Source organism: Salmo trutta, chromosome 31 (assembly GCF_901001165.1).
Source record: "Salmo trutta chromosome 31, fSalTru1.1, whole genome shotgun sequence".
In the NCBI taxonomy this organism is placed as follows: Eukaryota; Metazoa; Chordata; class Actinopteri; order Salmoniformes; family Salmonidae; genus Salmo; species Salmo trutta.
In genome coordinates, this window is record NC_042987.1 from 8,670,917 (window position 1) to 8,688,943 (window position 18,027).

The 18,027-nt window shown below is 43.1% G+C and overlaps 1 protein-coding gene across 5 annotated transcripts; it reads right to left on the reverse strand.

The window, feature by feature from the left end:
• Positions 1-2,557: 2,557 nt before the first annotated feature.
• Positions 2,558-17,180, reverse strand: LOC115169439 (serine/threonine-protein kinase tousled-like 1-B). Of its 5 annotated transcripts, XM_029725054.1 has the most exons (23): positions 17,092-17,172; positions 16,780-16,919; positions 15,463-15,584; positions 15,231-15,299; positions 14,768-14,806; positions 14,576-14,651; positions 12,783-12,826; positions 12,454-12,555; positions 12,278-12,364; positions 11,942-12,034; positions 11,744-11,854; positions 11,521-11,657; positions 8,746-8,937; positions 8,157-8,223; positions 7,966-8,063; positions 7,637-7,718; positions 7,453-7,544; positions 7,241-7,330; positions 6,907-7,076; positions 6,685-6,820; positions 6,492-6,603; positions 6,263-6,370; positions 2,558-4,722 (listed from the first exon to the last, which is right to left on the reverse strand). In XM_029725054.1, the coding sequence occupies exons 2-23, from the start codon at positions 16,901-16,903 to the stop codon at positions 4,576-4,578; spliced, it is 2,298 nt and encodes a 765-aa protein (XP_029580914.1). In that variant the 5' UTR covers positions 16,904-16,919; positions 17,092-17,172; the 3' UTR covers positions 2,558-4,575. The 5 variants fall into 5 exon arrangements, with proteins under 5 accessions (XP_029580914.1, XP_029580917.1, XP_029580915.1 ...); XM_029725057.1 differs by lacking the exon at positions 16,780-16,919 and having other exon boundaries at positions 17,092-17,180; XM_029725055.1 differs by having other exon boundaries at positions 7,966-8,060; positions 16,780-17,164.
• Positions 17,181-18,027: the final 847 nt, after the last annotated feature.

Sequence of the window (18,027 nt, forward strand, 5' to 3'; positions counted from 1 at the left end):
CATATGCGGAAGCACATGCCTCACAGGCGGTAGTTCGGTTAGACCCTCTTTAGTGATTGAGATTCCACATAACCATGACTGCATACGAATGTCATGAAATAGGGCAGAAATGCAGTCTTGCAGCAAAGAAACATCTAAGCACTTTATAAAGGCACAGATCTGATTCAAATCATATTATGTTTAATAAAGTCGTGGTTGGATTTGTATAATGATTAGAACCTATTGTCAAATATGATCATGTATAATATTTAAATGGTTATGACTTTAATTTAAAAGATAATTCAAACAGATTGCCAATGCAAGTAGTTACTGGGTTCGTTTCATCTCATATTCCATAATATATATCCCATATTGGAGACTCAATGAAAGTTTAACATGCTGTTTCAAATATGTAGCCTACCATTTTGAAAATACACATACATCACACACATAATAATGACATTTATCCCATATTGGAGACTCAATTAAAGGACCGTTTCAAATATTTAGACTGCGAACTCAATGTATTTATGTCTTACGACTTCTCAATCAGTCAAATGTATTTTATAAAGCCCTTTTTACATCAGCATTTGTCACAAAGTGCTTATACAGAAACCCAGCCTAATACCCCAAAGAGCAAGCAATGCAGATGAAGAAGCACAGTGGCAGGAACCTAAGAAGAAACCTAGAGGGTGGCCAGTCCTCTTCTGACTGCGCCAGGTGGAGATTACAACAGTACATGGCCATTGAGGCCAGATTGTTCGTCAACATGTTCAAACCAGCAGGGTCAAATAATAATAGCAGTGGTTATAGAAGGTGCAACAGGTCAGCTTCTCAGGAGTACAGTGCATTTGTAAAGTATTCAGACCCCTTGACTTTTTTGTTACGTTACAGCCTTATACTAAAATTGATTAAATTAGACCCTTTGCTATGAGGCTCGAAAATGAGCTCAGGTGCATCGTGTTTCCATTGATCATCTTTGAGATGTTTCTACAACTTTATTGGAGTTCACCTGTGGTAAATTCAATTGATTGGAAATTATTTGGATAGGCACACCTGTCAGTGCATGCCAGAGCAAAAAGCAAGCCATGAGTTCGAAGGAATTGTCCGTAGAGCTCCGAGACAGAATTGATTCGAGGCACAGATCTGGAGGAAACCTGGCACCAGCCCTACGGTGAAGCATGGTGGTGGCAGCATCATACTATGGGGATGTTTTTCAGAGGCAGGGATTGAGAGACTAGTCAGGATTGAGGAAAAGATGAGCAGAGCAAAGTACAGAGAGATCCTTGATGAAAACCTGCTCCAGAGCGCTCAGGACCTCAGACTGGGGTGAAGGTTTACCTTCCAACAGGATAACGACCCTAAGCACACAGCCAAGACAACGCAGGATTGGCTTTGGGACAAGACTCTGAATGTCCTTGAGTGGCCCAGCCAGACGCCGTACTTGAACCCGAACATCTCTGGAGACCTGAAAATAGCTGTTCAGTGTTGTTCCCCATCCAACTTGACAGAGCTTGAGAGGGCCTGCAGAGAAGAATGGGAGAAACTCCCTAAATACAGGTGTGCCAAGCTTGTAGCGTCATACCCAAGAAGACTCGAGGCTGTGAAAGGGTCTGAATATTTATGTAAATGTGATATTTCAGTTCTTTCTTTTTCATAAATTAGCTACAATTTCTAAAAAACGTTTTTTTGCTTTGTCATTATGGGGTATTGTGTGTAGATTGATGAGGGAAAAAAACTATTTATTGAATTTTTGAACGAGGCTGGAACCTAACAAAATTTAGAAAAGGTCAAGGGGTCTGAATACTTTCCGAATGCACTAAGCATACATATGTATATTTTGTGTACAACGTGTATATTTGTGTTGTATTGTGCAGGACACACTTGAAAAAGAGAACTTGATCTCAATGTCTTCCCTGGTAAAATAAAGGTAAAATAAATAAAAAGTCAACACCTGTTGTATTCGGCACGTGACAAAATTTGATTTAGATTTGACGAGGGTATTTTTATTTTACGAGGTAAGTTGACTGAGAACACATCATTTGAATGTGCCAATTGTAAGCTGGGGATGACCATGATGGTATGGGGGCCAGGTTGGGAATTTAGCCAGGACACCAGGGTTAACACCCCTACTCTTATAAGTGCCATGGGATCTTTAGTGACCACAGAAAATCAGGACACCAGTTTAACGTCTCATTCGAAAGACCGCACCCTACACAGGGCAATGTCCCCAATCACTGCCCTGGGGCAATGGGATATTTGTTTATAGAGCAGAGGAAAGGGTGCCTCCTACTGGCCCTCAAACACCACTTCCAGCAGCACCTGGTCTCCCATCCAGGGACCAACCCTGCTTACCTTCAGAAGCAAGCCAGCAGTGGGATAGAGGGTGGAATGCAACATGGTGAAGCCCTTTTCAGTCTCTCAGCCTTTTGACAAATGGCATCTGTCTGCCATTCTCTCCTCGGGTATAACTGACAACTATCTGACCTTGGGTCCGGAAGAACTCCTGGCCCTAGTTATACATAAACGTGTGTGTTGAGTGAGAGATATCATATGCACAAACCAAAGGTGGCCTCGGTTGGACTTGTAAGGCAATCTTTATTGCATATGAATGACAGGACCTGACATTGCCTCCCTTCAATTTTGACATGTATCTGTGCTGTGTGTATAAGACAGTGATAAAACCAGTTTACAGTACATGGCGTTGAGCTGCGGGGCTCCTCTGTTAGCCTGCCACGATGTTCATTATAAACCCCTTTTGTAACATAAGTGTTGTCTGTTGAAAGCTCCTCAGTCTTCCAATATAAAGAATACTAGATAACACTTTACTTAAAGCACTTTACATTCGGTAGATGACCAATATGACTGTGCCATACCATAGACTCAAACCAGCTGTAATAACTCATGACACCTCATATGTCAGTGTTATGACAGTGTTACGCAGGCCTTATGACTGAGGTTCAAGCAAAGTGTTACTGAACAGAACAGAGCCTGATCAACCTGGGCTTTTCCTTCACATATGAACAGTTTCATACAACTTTATATATGACACATGGTTTCCAGACTATAAACATTGCGGTCGTAAAACAGTTCAAAGTTATTGGTTCACCTGGCATACAGAAGCACTTCATAGGGCCCCTGAAGAGTAGGCTATACACTTCAGGGACCCTAGAGTTTTCCTCTTCACACAGGTCTGCACTATCTGTACCTGAGGCAGATCATACAGATTTTAACTAACTACAAGCGACATCTATATAGCAGCAAAAAAAAAATGCCTTTCGGAGCACAAAGGAGATGTGAGGAAACCAACGGTCGGATTTACTAGACCATTTGCATGTGCTCAAAGTTTGCACCTGTTATTTCCCACAGATAATATAAAACATTAAAGGGTGAACAGAAGGTAAAACAAAGAATAAGAGAACGATAAAATTACAAAAAAATTCAGTTAGATAATTTCTTGTTTCTAGGCGTTTGTCTTTTATTTCTTTGTGAAAACAACAGGTGCAAATGGGCACTGGTGAAAGTTCAGTAAATCCTGTGTGTTGGCCCTCTGTACAGACAGATTGCAGATATGTCACTCCTACACATGAAATGTACATTGAATTTCCCCAGATGATTCCTGTATGCAAACATCAATCTTTACGATACAGTTGATCCTCATATGGATACATTTTGTTCTGACAAAACAGACTTCAATGCCTGAGCAAGTCTAACACTCAGCGCCTTGAGGGGTGGATCCACGGAGGATCGGAACACGCCAAAACCAACCTCTTTCACACAGCCAGATTATATTCATCCAGGAGTAGGTTTAATTATTGATTCAAGATCTAAAAATGTGACTTCATGAACATAGATGGCATACTTCTGGCCAACAGTCGGAGACTGAAGCTTAGTTAAGTCCAGGACTATTTCATGTCCATGAAACCAAATCATCTCGAGTGCAATTTAGTCCAATGGTAGGGTTTAACGTGGGTCAGTGAAACCAACTGATCTGCTTTGGAGATTTTAGCCCCATCCCAAATTTACCTCTACCTTCTATAGTAGAGGCTAGGGGTCTATTTGGGAATGGGATTCTGTCCCTTGCAGAGAGGCTGTTTAAAATGTTGCTGGAGGGGATTCCAATTACCAACATCTGTTGCTTTTTTTGTTTGTTTATGGTTTCCCTCTCTACCAATAAAAGCCCAGTCCAGCACAAGCAAGGGATGTGGCCTAGCCCCACTCTATTAAGTCCTCACGGCAACAGGCACAGCCTGTCCAATGGCATGCATAATGGGTAGAACTTTCTCACCTCTCTCCCCATCTCTCTCTCAAAACTAGGTTCACGTTCAAGATCACAACACAGTAACGTTTCTGCAAAGCTACTTGGCAACGTGGAAAGTGTATCCACTTCCGCCCCCCCTCCCTCTCTCTTTCCATCTTTCCCCGTCTCACAACGTGCAATCCATTTCATTCTATTCAGCCAAACAAATTCACGTTCCTGATCCTTTCACAGCGGCCGGGCGATTTAGAATACCCAACGCCACTCCATTTCCCATATTCGGATCAATTCTGCTCCAGGATTGGCCAGCGGGCCTGTCAGTCATGTTCATCAGCCCGTCAGTAGGAGGAGATTGAGGAGGCGGGCTGAAGAGAGCCAGAGGAGTTGGAGCGTCTCATGTGAGGGAGAAGGTACGTGTCAGTGCCCAGCTGGTGAACGTCAAATCGATCCTCCTTACGGTAGGCCAGACAGCGTCGGATAAACGCCTGACACACAGAGAGGGATGTTAGTTTATGGAATAAGGATCTGCTTATCAAGCTTTGTCTGTACTAGTCACATTCAGACATGTCCTGACGATTGTACATTTCAAAGTCAACCCATATGTGTACAATTCAGAGGAACACTGAGTACTATTCACCTTGGCTTGCTAGCCTGTGCGTGTCTCACCTAGGGCTGTGGTGGTCACGAAATTTCATCAAAATGTAGTCTATTTCAGAAGAACAGTAGTCCCTATGTTAGGCCCTGATCTAGCTATGCCAAACGGCTGTGGACTACTGTTCTTCTAGTTCATTTAGCAGTCAAGATTCGCTTAGAATTCCGTGGCATTATTTTACAGTATGAAGAACACAATTGAAAACTGAAGAGCTGAATAAAATAGAAAGGATATTTTCTCTAAATGACTTGAGTGCGCACATGCGGTTATTCTGTGTTGAGCAGTTCATGTAACTTTAGTTCTACAAACGTTGGACTATATGTTTTGATGTTTAATACATTGTAAGGCTGCATGAGACTAATGATGATTTGAAAAAAGTTGCTTGAAAAGGCATGAGCTCTGCTTTGTTTTTTGCGCAGGCTGTACACACTTCATCAGTCTCATTCACAAATTTGACAAGCTTGTAAATGCCTCGAATTTCACGGCGGCATCCCCTTTGTGGCCATAATGAACCCTAGTGCTGCGTTGTGCCCTTCTCCCCGAGTGTGCTGCGTAATCCGGAATCTCTCCCTCAGCTCTCCGTCACGTGATGTTGGTCTTTCTCACAGGCTACAAGTTAAGCCAGACACATCAGAGACGCAACGGCGCACGTTCTTATCCAATTCCGAGGTGCATATTGAAGATATTGGATGAACTGTCCACATTTACTTTTCGTCAGCCAATAAAATGAGTAGGCCTAACGAACAGCAAAAGCACTAGCCTATGTCAATCTACTATCCCCCATAGTACAAAAGTCGACGTATTCTATTCAGTGCGAGAAATAAATATTCTAAACAGTCTGGGACAGTTGTGGGATGCGATGGATCGCAAATGAATACAACCACTAGCATCAAAAAAAAAATTGATTCAATGTGGCTGATGCAAGAGATCAGAACGTTTAGCTTAAAATGTTGATAAACTATTAGGCTATTTCTTGACATTATAAGCGCAGCAATGCGCACATGGCAGTAGGCAATAAGTGTGAATGTTCCATTAGCGGAAAACACCATTATCAAAAGTGAACGCAAATGCAATTATGCATGTAATGCTTTTATTATAAAAAGGTGCATTTATATGGTGAAAATGATCTTCCCCAAACTTAAAACTCACACACTGCCTACATTTGCATTGATGTCAGTGATTTAGAGGGACAATAGAGTGCTGAGTACCAGGCAGTTAGCAAGTTTAGTAGGCTACTAATGACCATCAGCAGCATCAGAGCTCGGAGAAGCCTAATTACCATGACTAAATTGTCATGTGGAGTTTGACTGCCTTCATGACTCGTGACCGCCAGTGTGGCGGTAATACGGTCACCACAACAGCTCTAGTCTCACCTTGGCCTCTGTGCTGGCCTGGGGCTTGGCAGGGAACTGAACCTCAGTGGCTTTGAGGATGGTGTTCTCCTGAAGAATATCCTGCTGAGACTGGTTGTGGCCAAACGGCTGCAGGAACACACACACACAAACCAATGTTAGACAAAAAAAACAACAGTCTAATAGGGTCAGGTGTTCGCACCTTCAGAAGAGTGCCACTTCAAAAAGGGGCCATAATAAGTGGGCTTACCTTCCGTCCATAGAGGCACTGGAAGAAGATGACCCCCACCGACCAGACGTCCACCTTGTTAGAGATCTTAGGAGGCTCCTTGCCCACCACAAAACACTCTGGGGGAAGGTACCTGGACAAGAGGAATGGGAAAACATGAAGGCAATATACCCAAGAAAACACTTAATATAACTGTTTGTGTGATGAGTCTCACCAGTATGTGCCAGCTCCCTGTGAGGTGAGGTCCATGCCGTCCACTCCATAGTTGTCATCGTCCATGATCTTAGACAGCCCAAAGTCTGTGATCTTTATCTCTCCACACGCGGTCCCATCCACCAGCAAGATGTTACCTATACAAACGGCAGTGTGTGAGTTGAGCGTGTGTCTGTGTTAAATACACAAACATGAGTATGTGTGTGTGTGTGTGTGTGTGTACCTGGTTTGAGGTCATAGTGTATGATGGGGGGTTTGATCTCGTTGAGGTATCGCAGGGCGTTGACTATCTGCATGACGATGGACCGCGCCTCCTTCTCGGACATCAGCTTGTTCTGTTTCAGATAGAAGTCCAGGTCGTTCCCCTCACAGAACTCTAAAACGGTACAGAACCTAGAGGAGGACAGACAGAGAGAGAGAGAAAGAGAGATGACAATGGACTCCATTAACAAAAAGGCATCTCAACGGACTAAAATTCCTTCCACTCCACGTCTCCTCTCCTTTATCTCCACTGATGTGAAAGAACTGAACTAGGTTTGGGGTAAAAAGCAACTTACGTGTCTGTATCCAGGGAGAAGTAGTCGTAGAGTTTGACTATTCTGGGATGGTCCAGCTGTTTGTGTATCCGATACTCTCTACAGGCATGTCTGGGACAGGAAACAATATTGTGTGTTTGTAAGTCTGGTCAAATAATGTTCACAAATGGTACAATGTGGGTTGTAAATTCTGCGTCTCATAACATTGCCCCGTCAGAGCAGATGGGACATACTTGTGGTAGTTCTCCTTCTTCTCCTCTCTCCAGTTCTTGTTGAGCTGGTGGATTTTAACAGCTGCATAGCGCTGCTCAAACAGGTCAAAGGCCTGAAGACACACATCAGAAGCACAGGTACAGTATGGATCTAGAATCTGTTAATATAATCATTCACAAGCACATACTAGTCGTCAATCCGTACCTTATAGACCTCACTGAAGCCTCCTCTGCCCAGCAGATGCAGCAGCAGGTACCTCTCGTTCAGAGTGGGGTGGTCTTTAAACCTGACAGAGATACAGCACAAGCTGAACCATTTTCTTCCTACAACATATAGGGTTTATTTACCCAAATGACCCTTACAAGAACTTCATCTTATATATACACCTAGAAAGTGGTCTATGAACTGGCCAGTTATCAACACTATAGCGACTGGCCTACCGGTAGGTAGGTCCCAGGGATGGGATTTGCACCGGGGCACAGTGGAGGGGTTAGGTGTTCCTATACGACTGTGTCTTCCTGTCCTGTACTTACGATGAGCTGTCCTCGTTGTTGATCCTCTTCAGCTCTCTGATGTGGAGGTTCCTCACCCGCTCTAACCGCTCCAGCTCTGCCTGGATCTCAGCCTCCTCCTGAGAGACAGTCACTCAGTCAATCGTATTCATTTTGGGATTCGGACCATAGTGTTTTTTTACAAACGTGTTTGTGTTCATATTGACTCGGACCTTCTTCAGGTGTCCCAGGCGAAGCTTGAAGATCTCCTCCTGCTCGTGATACTCAGCCAGAGTCAACCTAACAAATGGTTGATTTAAAGTCACTGCACCAACATCGCAACAGCGTGAGTGTGTATCAGTGGTGGAAAAAGTACCCAATTGTCATACTTGAGTAAAAGTAAAGGTACCTTAATAGAAAATGACTCAAGTATAAGTCACCCAGTGAAATCCTACTTGAGTAAAAGTCTAAAAGTATTTGGTTTTAAATATACTTCAGTATCAAAAGTAAATGTAATTGCTAAAATATACTTAAGTATTAAAAGTAAAAGTATAAATCATTTTAAATTCCTTATATTAAGCAAACCAGATGAGTACATTTGTGTGTCAGGGAAAATGTATGGAGTAGAAAGTACATTATTTTCTTTAGGAATGTAGTGAAGTAAAAGTAGCCCAAAATATAAATAGTAAAGTGAAGTACAGATACCAAAAAACGACTTAAGTAGTACTTAAGTATTTTTACCTAAAGTACATTACACCACTGGTGTGTATGCATCTGTCCATACACATGCATACTTGTATGTACTAGTGTGTGTACACTTACATCTGGGGCAGGGAGGGTTTGAGGAAGGGGTCGGGGTCATTGCCGTTGACGACCTTGGTCTTGCGTTGTTTGGGTTCAGAGGTGGTTGCTAGAGAGAGGGAGGGGGAGGAGGGGTTGGGGGGCTTCCTCTTGGCCAGCAGCTTCCTCTGACGCTCTATCTCCTCTCTCTGCTGGTTGATACCTTCCTGCTGCCTATACGGAGAAGAGGGTTATTAAGCTTTTTAAAAAGTAATAAGGTCAATCCACATATAAAAGTGTTATCGTTTCATTATGCTCTGGAGAGCACCCCCCCCCCCCAAAATATTTTGGGGAATTTTAACCATTAATTGGTTTGCCGCCAAAAATACATTTGAAATAATGTAATTAAACATGTATCTTATCACACGTGCACACCATACAATCATTTTATAAAGACATTGAAACCAGCATTCCTCTACTGTTCTATTTGTTTGCATATCAACGTTGTTTCGTTGTCAAGAAGCCAAACGCACAATCCTAATCCGAGATTGCCCCTCTTTCAAAGTTTCTAAACAGACAGGGTTCTACACTAACTTCTTCCAATGGTGGCACTGGTGCTAATAACTTTTTCCAGTCGGTGGCACAAGCACATGATTTGGTGGCACCAATTTGTTTCTAAAAAAAATATGTATAATTGATCATGGCCTGGCCTGTCCCATAATGTGCCTGCATTCCATACAGAACCAGGCTAATAATGACTAGCCATCTTTTAAACTAGCATGCCGTGTTCTTAAATTGATTTGGATAGACTTACAGCAAAGAAAAGATACTTCAAATAAAAGTGGAAAATGTATATATTGAGCCCCCAAACTCAACTCTGGACCTTGAAGCCAGTTCCACTGCTTGTTTTCATTGTTCCACTCTAATCACGGAGTGACTTAGACCTGGGACACCAGGTGGGTGCAATTAATTAATCAGGTAGAACAGCAATCCAACAGGCTCCCAACTGGCAAGTGATTTTATTTGGCCCCCAAAAATTTCTGAGGAAAATAATAAATTAAAGACCGTAAAAACACCAGTAAATCATCTCTAAGTGATTTTAATTTCGGAAATCTTTTCCAAAGTATTCCCACGCATAATAGAGTGGTGTATGTCTGAAATGTTTTAGTTAAATATTATATCTGTTTGTGCTTCTTGCAGTCTACAAATTTTCTGTACTTTTTTTTTTTTTTTCAGTCCCGACCATCTGCTCAATAAAAAAGAAAATTGTCCCGCAGTTGAATCCAGTTGATGATCCCTGTCGTAAGGTAAGTGATGAATACCCCTGCTCTAGAGGGTAGAATTAGAAAAAAGACATACTTCATAGCAAAACGATACCACGGCAAAAACAAAGTGGGGAGAACAGCGATTTCCCCCAGTTCTTCACTCCCCCCCTCAATTTCGTGATATCCAATTGGTAGTTAGTCTTCTCCCATCGCTGCAACTCCCTTACGGACTCGAGAGAGGAAGGTCGAGAGCCATGCGTCCTCCGAAACACGACCCTGCCAAGCCAAACTGTGTCTTGACACACTACTCGCTTAATCAGGGGACCATTTTTGTGTATTTACCCTTTCATTTAGGTGCGCACCAGCCAGATTGTTGTGTTCGGCTAGCAGCATTTCTGTAGCCATAGTTAGCGCGTTTCAAGTTTGGGGAAGCTAATTGCATTTTTTAAAAATATTTATTTTTGCATTCCATACATCATCGCATTTGTAGGCTTATTTAAGATGGCCTACTATTCCTAGCGTGATGAGTAGATTGATAGTCATAATTTATGAAAATAATATAACAAAGCCTGTTCGCAAAAAAATACAGTTCAATGCATGGCTGAGCGTGTAGTGGCGTAGAATAGGCCAAGGCTACGTTTGTTGGACTTATATAAACACATTTCATACAATTCTACTACACCATACACCAGTACTCAAGTACTATATGTGAAGGTCCAGTCACACAGGTCCAGTCACCTAAGTGGCAAAGGTCGAAGTGGATATTGTCATTTATCGGCGTAGTAACAAACCCCCACCTTGCAACACATGCGACTCCAAACTGTTCACAATCCTCTTATTGGTGTAGAGAACATTTTCCCAAAATAAAAAAAATTACGTGACCAGGTTAAAAAAAATACAAAATAATCACCCTTACGACCAATAAAACACTTGTGTCACACTGCCAGGTCCTGTGTGGCTCAGTTGGTAGAGCATAGTGTTTGCAACACCAGGGTTGTGGGTTCGATTCCCACGGGGGACCAGTACCGGGGAAAAAAATAAATTAAAAAAATGTATGAAATGTATGCACTCTGGATAAGAGCGTCTGCTAAATGACTAAAATGTAAAATGTAAGTCAAACGGTCTCAAATGCGACTGTTTTGGTCACAGTATGGAGCCAATAACAGATGTTCATCGCTGTCAGATTTGGAACCACTCGCATAAGGTGCACTGTTTAGAACAGTGTTTTCATGCTAATTGCATTTTGGCAAATGTCTGAAATGTTTTACATTGGCTGCTTCATTACAGTAGTTGTATGTTCAATGACATAGCCGTTTGAATGTGAGTCGATTGGCTTGCTACTGTTGCATGTTTCAATGAAGCTTTTAAATGAAAAATGTCTGCTCCTTGTATGCACGCAAAGTATTTTCTGTTGGTCACCTCATACTATTTGGAACAAATTTAACATCTTGTTAACCGGTTAAAGAGGGTTGGTTAGACGGCAGCAAAATTGACCTAAATGTGCATCCCTAATGTAAATATATGTTGTTTCGTGAAGTGTGTGTGTTCTCACTTGACAAGGTTCTGGAATGCGTATCCGTCGGTCCACTGTTCAGTGTAGGAGGCTCCATGTCTTACGGTGGTGAAGTGACCCAGTCTCAGACGGTCCTGCATGCTCTTCTCTCTGCACGACTGTTTCTCCTGGGTGCTCTACAAAAACACACACACACACGGGTTAACATGCAAGTTCATCCCGACACGTCAGTAACAAGCGCAAACACAAACTAACTGTGTACCTTCTCGATGAGCAGTTTCTTGCTCATGGTGATGCATTTGTTCAGTCTCTCCTTGTATTTCTCCAGTAGTTTCTGCTGTTCATCTATCTGTCGCCTCAGGTCACAGTTAGCCTACAAGAAAAAGCGGTCAACGTCATTAGATGATCAACACACAGCCTAAGTATCACCTGTAGTACCCTGACTAGCACGTAAACTCGCCCTGAGCAGGTCATCGATGCGTCCTTCTTTCTTCTCCAGGTCCAGACTCTTGTTGCTCTCCAGCGCAGCGAGCTTCAGACCTGTCAACTCCGTCTGGGGAGAGAAAGAAAGAGGAAGATGGTTGACATGTGACGAGCGAGAGAAGTAGATGTGAGAAGAGTATGAGGAAAGAAAGAGTCTTGTTCCCTGGGCGCCGAAGACGTGGATGTCGATTATGGCAGCCCCCCCCACGCACCTCTCTGATTCAGAGGGGTTGGGTTAAATGCTGAAGACACATTTCAGTTAAATACATTCAGTTGTACAACTGACTAGGTATACCCCCTTTCCCTTTCTTACCTGCACACACTTGCTGGCGCAAGCTTTGTAGTTCATCAGGGGATCGCCAAAACACAGACTGGTGGGAGAGGAACTGTTCTGTCGGATCTATAGACAACACACATACAACATTGTTCTAAACAATGTGATAGAACGCCGAAGCCTAAAAACCTCCTACCGCGTGGGTGTATACATACGATAGAGCCTGGTGCAGAGTGAGCTCCGTGGTGTGAGTTCTGTGGTGAGCGGAGGACCTGTGGTAGAGCCCTCACTGGACTGGAGCCATTCCCCCCATGGAACTACGCACAGGAAATAGCAGGGTGAGGAAAAGGAAATTACATCATCTACATGTAGCCCAGCAATAGCAGAGTGCCTCAAGAAGGGAAATTCAGACTGTCAGTCAATCACAATCTGTTTAATCAATCATTAACCCCCCCCCCAACCCAATCAGTTTATCATCGCCATGGAGAACTCAGAGTTACATATTAACAAGGAGACTGAAACAACTACATTATAGGACACTCACATCAAAGTAGTCACTGATCTTGGGCCCCCGTGTGGAAGTCTTCCCTGTAGGAGAGGAAAGCCGATAGCCTGGGTTAGCAATGCATAACGGCAGCGTAGCCTAGTGGTTAGAGTGTTGGACTAGTAACCGAAAGGTTGCAAGTTCAAATCCCTGAGCAGACAAGGTACAAATCTGACATTCTGCCCCTGAACACGCCAGTTAACCCACTGTTCCTAGGCCGTCATTGAAAATAAGAATTTGTTCTTAACCGACCTGCTTAGTTAAATAAAAAGGTAATATATATATATTTTTAAATAACACGGCATAGCAGATACAGAGGTTAGAACAACTCAGGGACTCGGGGTGTGAACGTTTAAACGAAGTTGGTATCCTTAACATTAAAAAGAATCTCTAACCGAAATAAATGTTTTCCCGCCACCCACGAAATTTAAATCAGGGTGCAGTTATCACAACATGTTATTTTCCGTGTTAGAACCGAACTAGACGATAGGCCATAAAGGCCTGGGGAAAGTTGTGTCATTTAAAGGTAGACTCAGCGATATGAAGTAGATGCAGAAACTAAACAGCATAGTGGATCAATTTCCGCAAAAACTAAGAGTGTTAAAGCGCAATGCTCAACTTCTCCGCCGTTTTGTTTGGTGCCCTGGCTACCATGCTGTGACAGCGTGAAGCGAACACGTGCACAGATACTGTTTGTGACCGTGTGAGAGTGAAGTGTTGCATCTCGCTCAATATCCTAGCCTATTCATTGATGATAAGCCGTGCTTTAAGGAAGTTGAGAGACATTCCAAGCCAAAAAATTGCGGGATACAGCTTTTGATTGCCGATAGATAGGCTAGTGCACGGTTCTGACTGTCTGTCTGGTGGTCGACCTGCCTATACTGTGCCCCTCCTCAGTCTTTCCAGCCCCCACTAGCTCGCTAAGAAAGATGCGAGTGTTTGTGTTCTCGGAAGTACGGCAACTAATCAGTCTCCTCCGTTCCAAAATTACTGAATCTTAGGAGTCAATTCCAATTGGAATCGAATCTTGACACTCAGAAATGGGAGTTGGCACCGGGAGTCGACATGAAAGTAGAGGAATCAATTGCTTTGGAGTCGACTCTCCACCACTACGTCATCGTTGTTAACAGTTGGAAAAATTGCAGAGAAAGGCAAGCGGTAGCACCAAAGCTCTGCATGGCAATAGTTTGAGAAGGGTTACTTCGGGATTTTGGCACAGGCAATTTATCTACTTCCCCAGAGTCAGATGAACTCGTGGATACCATTTTTATGTCTGTGTCCAGTATGACAATTTGTAAGTCGCTCTGGATAAGAGTGTCTGCTAAATGACGTAAATGTAAATGTAAAAATGAAGGAACTTTGAGGTGGAATTCAGGTACAGTAATGGTAGTAAAGGTGCAATGCTTAACCATCTGAAGGGGAACGCACAGTGAGACCCAAACCGTTGCTGGCATTGTGAATTCACGTGGCATTTTATAAATATTCTAAACAATTTAACGGAAAACCGATAAAAACATGGTAATTTAAACATTAATAAAAAAATATATATAAATCTGTCACATTCCTATCAGGGACCTCACAACAGAATGAAATAACGGCACTGTGTCACCTTCTTGAACTGAGAGTGATACCCCGTGACATTAAGAACACATTGTGTCTAGGGGGAAGGGCCCAAATAGGGATAGGGAGGATGCGAGTGAGTGAAATCAAGCAGAATCAAAAATCCTTTCAAAACCTGACCAGATCATTCCTCTCCAGTTCATGAGTGTTATTATGTTGGGTATGTGTCATACCTTGGCTGCTCTCAGAATGAGTGTCAGCTTTCCTTTTCCTTCCTCTGGACGACTCAGAGGGCTTCTTCTCAGGAGTCTGAGAATAAACAAACACTAAATCACTTTTCTGACACTTGCGTGTCCAATAAGGAAAGAGTGCGTTTATGTGGGTGGGGGAGGGGGGAGGGACAGAACAGTAGGAAGAGTACGTACAGAGTATGCAGGAGAACTCCCTCTCTTCATATCAGAGTTCTAGGGAGAGAAAGATACCATAGAAAGAGAGTCAGGAGAGGGTGAGAAAGGGAGGAGAGCGAGAGATTGAGGCGGGTCATGCAAGTACAAACGAGAGTCAGGAGAGGGTGAGCGAGGTAGGAAGGAAAGAGAGTGAGGAGGGGGTGAGAAAGGGAGGAAAGCGAGAAATTGAGGCGGGTCATGCAAGTACAAACGGAGATAATCTAGTTCTCCTGATTAACGGTCCATTGTTCCAAAAAATGTAAATGGACACATAGATAAAATGCCTGCCCTCTGTCTCCACACAAACAAAATGGTGTATTTTCTTAAACCAGAGAATTAGCCACCTATGTCTGTAATATGGTGTGACATCTAAATCATTGAAACTAGGACAGCGGCCTCCCTCACTGCCAGCGCCTCTGCATAGCGTGCGTGTGTGTCTCACCTCTGACTCCTTGTCACTGGAGGAGCCCAAACTGCCATAGCTGTTGTTGGAGCACTCGTTGGCCAGACCCTAGACATACAGAGAAATCGGGCACAGTTGTTATAGTGTGCTGTGTGCTTTTTGTGTGTGCCTTTCAAAACATTTTTTAAGTGTGTCTGGTATGAGTAAAACCATGCATGTGTGTTATGGTATTGATGATTGAGATAGTTTTGCTTTACAACGTGCGTTTCACCTTGGCCCCCCCACTGGTGCTACCGGTGCTTCCTACGGTGTTGCCGCTGACCGCGCCCATGAACCTGGCCTCCAGAAGCTCCTGCCTGCGAGGGTCCAGGCTGTGCAGCTCCTCCATGGGGCCTACACAACAACATAAGATAAAGCTATATATGGCTATGTAAGGATACAGCAAACTGCATCAGATACATCACACTACCACCCACTTCTGATAAGAGCACACTGGATAAGTGCAAACTGTTTTGAGTGCAGTGCATTTCACCCCTCCCACAACATCAACACAGTTACTTAGTCTGTGTGTATCTGCATGCTCTATAATATGTATTTAGTTAACACCTTATGGACAGCACTAAGCTGTCGCCTGTATGTATCAGGTGTCAAAACTGTATGTTAGGCTGTAAGACCACCACTGGACAAGCAGAGTTTGATTCAACAGCTGAGCTGCGGGTGTATACTTTGTCCCCATCAATCACCAAAACATGGAATGTCTGACACACAACCCCAGCCTTATGAGGTTCAAGTAAAGAGAAACCAGACAGCAGTAATAAAACATTGACAAGCACTAAGTATGGCCACGGGAATACACACATACAGGCCTCATCTTGATCCAGGTCCAAAGCATAATTAGCTACATGGTTATTTCCATCCCAATTGGAATAGTTAGCAACACTAAGAAATGTGACACGCTAAGTAGCCTTTGTGTGACAAACTTCCGTTCTCAGGATGACATCAGAGTCACGGGCTTTAGTTCTGTTGCCTACAACAGTCTGTTCTTGTTCGGATGTTGAAGTGATCAGAATATAAACTTTGACAAAGGAAAGTGTTGTTCCTTGTTGATTATTAGAAGTCGTTTGAATGCATCACAACTCACTGGATTCGTATAGGCTTGCAGTAGCCCTGCTGTTTGACAGAAGGCCAAAGGCATTCAACTACCCACAGCTGTTTAGCTACAAGTGATGGCTAGTCTCTGCAACATTGCTAACCTAGCTACTATAGGTAGTTACATAAATGACAACGCCGTGGTCATCTAACGTTATGCATGTTTAGTGGTCTAGCCTGTTCCTACTTATTTTCCACTCAACCTGTCTGCCCCTGTCTGAATATTCCAATGCTCTCCATTGCTCTACTGTAACTGAGCGCTGACACCTATCGAAGCTAGCTAGTAGTTAACGTTGGCTAGCTACTGTACCGACTGTAACTGGCAAGGTTCGGCCATCCATTGACATCCATAAATCCGTCAAATTGGGGCGATATAAGTGGAAACAGTGCGCATTTCCCATCGAACAGATTTCGACGAATGCCATTGTTGATGAATTACCTTCCTTCTTGGCGGTCGCCGTTATGTGTTGTTGAGAAATCGTTGGGGACGAGGATAGCTGCGACCAAGATGGCGTCGCCTCCAAACTTCCACCACCACTTCCACTGTTACTTTGGACACTCATTAAGCCACTTTACAAGCTAGAGATCAAACAGACACACGGGCGTCCGTGTAAATCCGAAAACCCAAACTTGCATACACCAGCAGCCACCTGCTACATAGCCACAGCAGTCAATCTAATTTTGCACATTTTGTAAACATATATTTTTCAGCAGGGTAGTAACATGCTAAAGTAACACGATAAAATGTAACCTTTGCATCGATCGCGCGGCTGTCAGCATCAGTTCCCGAACAGGGCTTCACAGTCACTAGTACCCACTAGTATCCTGCCATCAGCACAAACAATGACGTCACTTTCGTATGGTAATAAGGAAACCTTCAAAATAAAACCCCCCCATTTCACAACATTGTGGGAATGTGGATAAATCATTCAAAAGATATATAATTTTAATCAATGGGCATTTCTATTGTGACAACAAGAAAATACGAGTCATCTATGAAAACAAATAAAAAATATGCTTTAAAAATGTGTTATACCAATAATGAAAAAATACAATGTTGACACTGGTATGTTGAGAATATTGAGCTGTAGAGAGAACTTTTCTACCTGGTTGAAAATACTCAGTAGGGTCTGCTGGCTTTTGATACTGACACCTCCATAGTCCCCAATGCAATACACTGTAATAGACTGTACATGGGATACATATAGGTTTGTAGAGATAGCTTTTCTACCTGTCTCAGCTAATGTGGGGTGGGAAATGCTCAGTAGGGTCTCTACTAACCAAATGTGTCACTTTGGAAGGGCACTGTGTTATAGACATGCATTTAGTGCAGCACGTTATATTCATTACAAAACAATACATGAATGTACTGTTGTTATGTTGAATATCAGTTGTAAAGACAAAATACTTTAACACTTTTTTTTCCTTACCTTGTTTTGCTAGCACAGACTGGAATATGCTCCGGGATTCATCCAATGTTCATTGAGGAGTATACTACCTCAGTCACCGGCTATATCAATAAGTGCATCGACGACCTTGTCCCCAAAGTGACCGTACGTACATATCCCAACCAGAAGCCATGTAATACAGGCAACATCCGCACTGAGCTAAAGACTAGAGCTGCCAGTTTCAAAGAGTGGGACACTAATCCGGACACCATCAAACAGGCAAAGCATCAATACAGGAC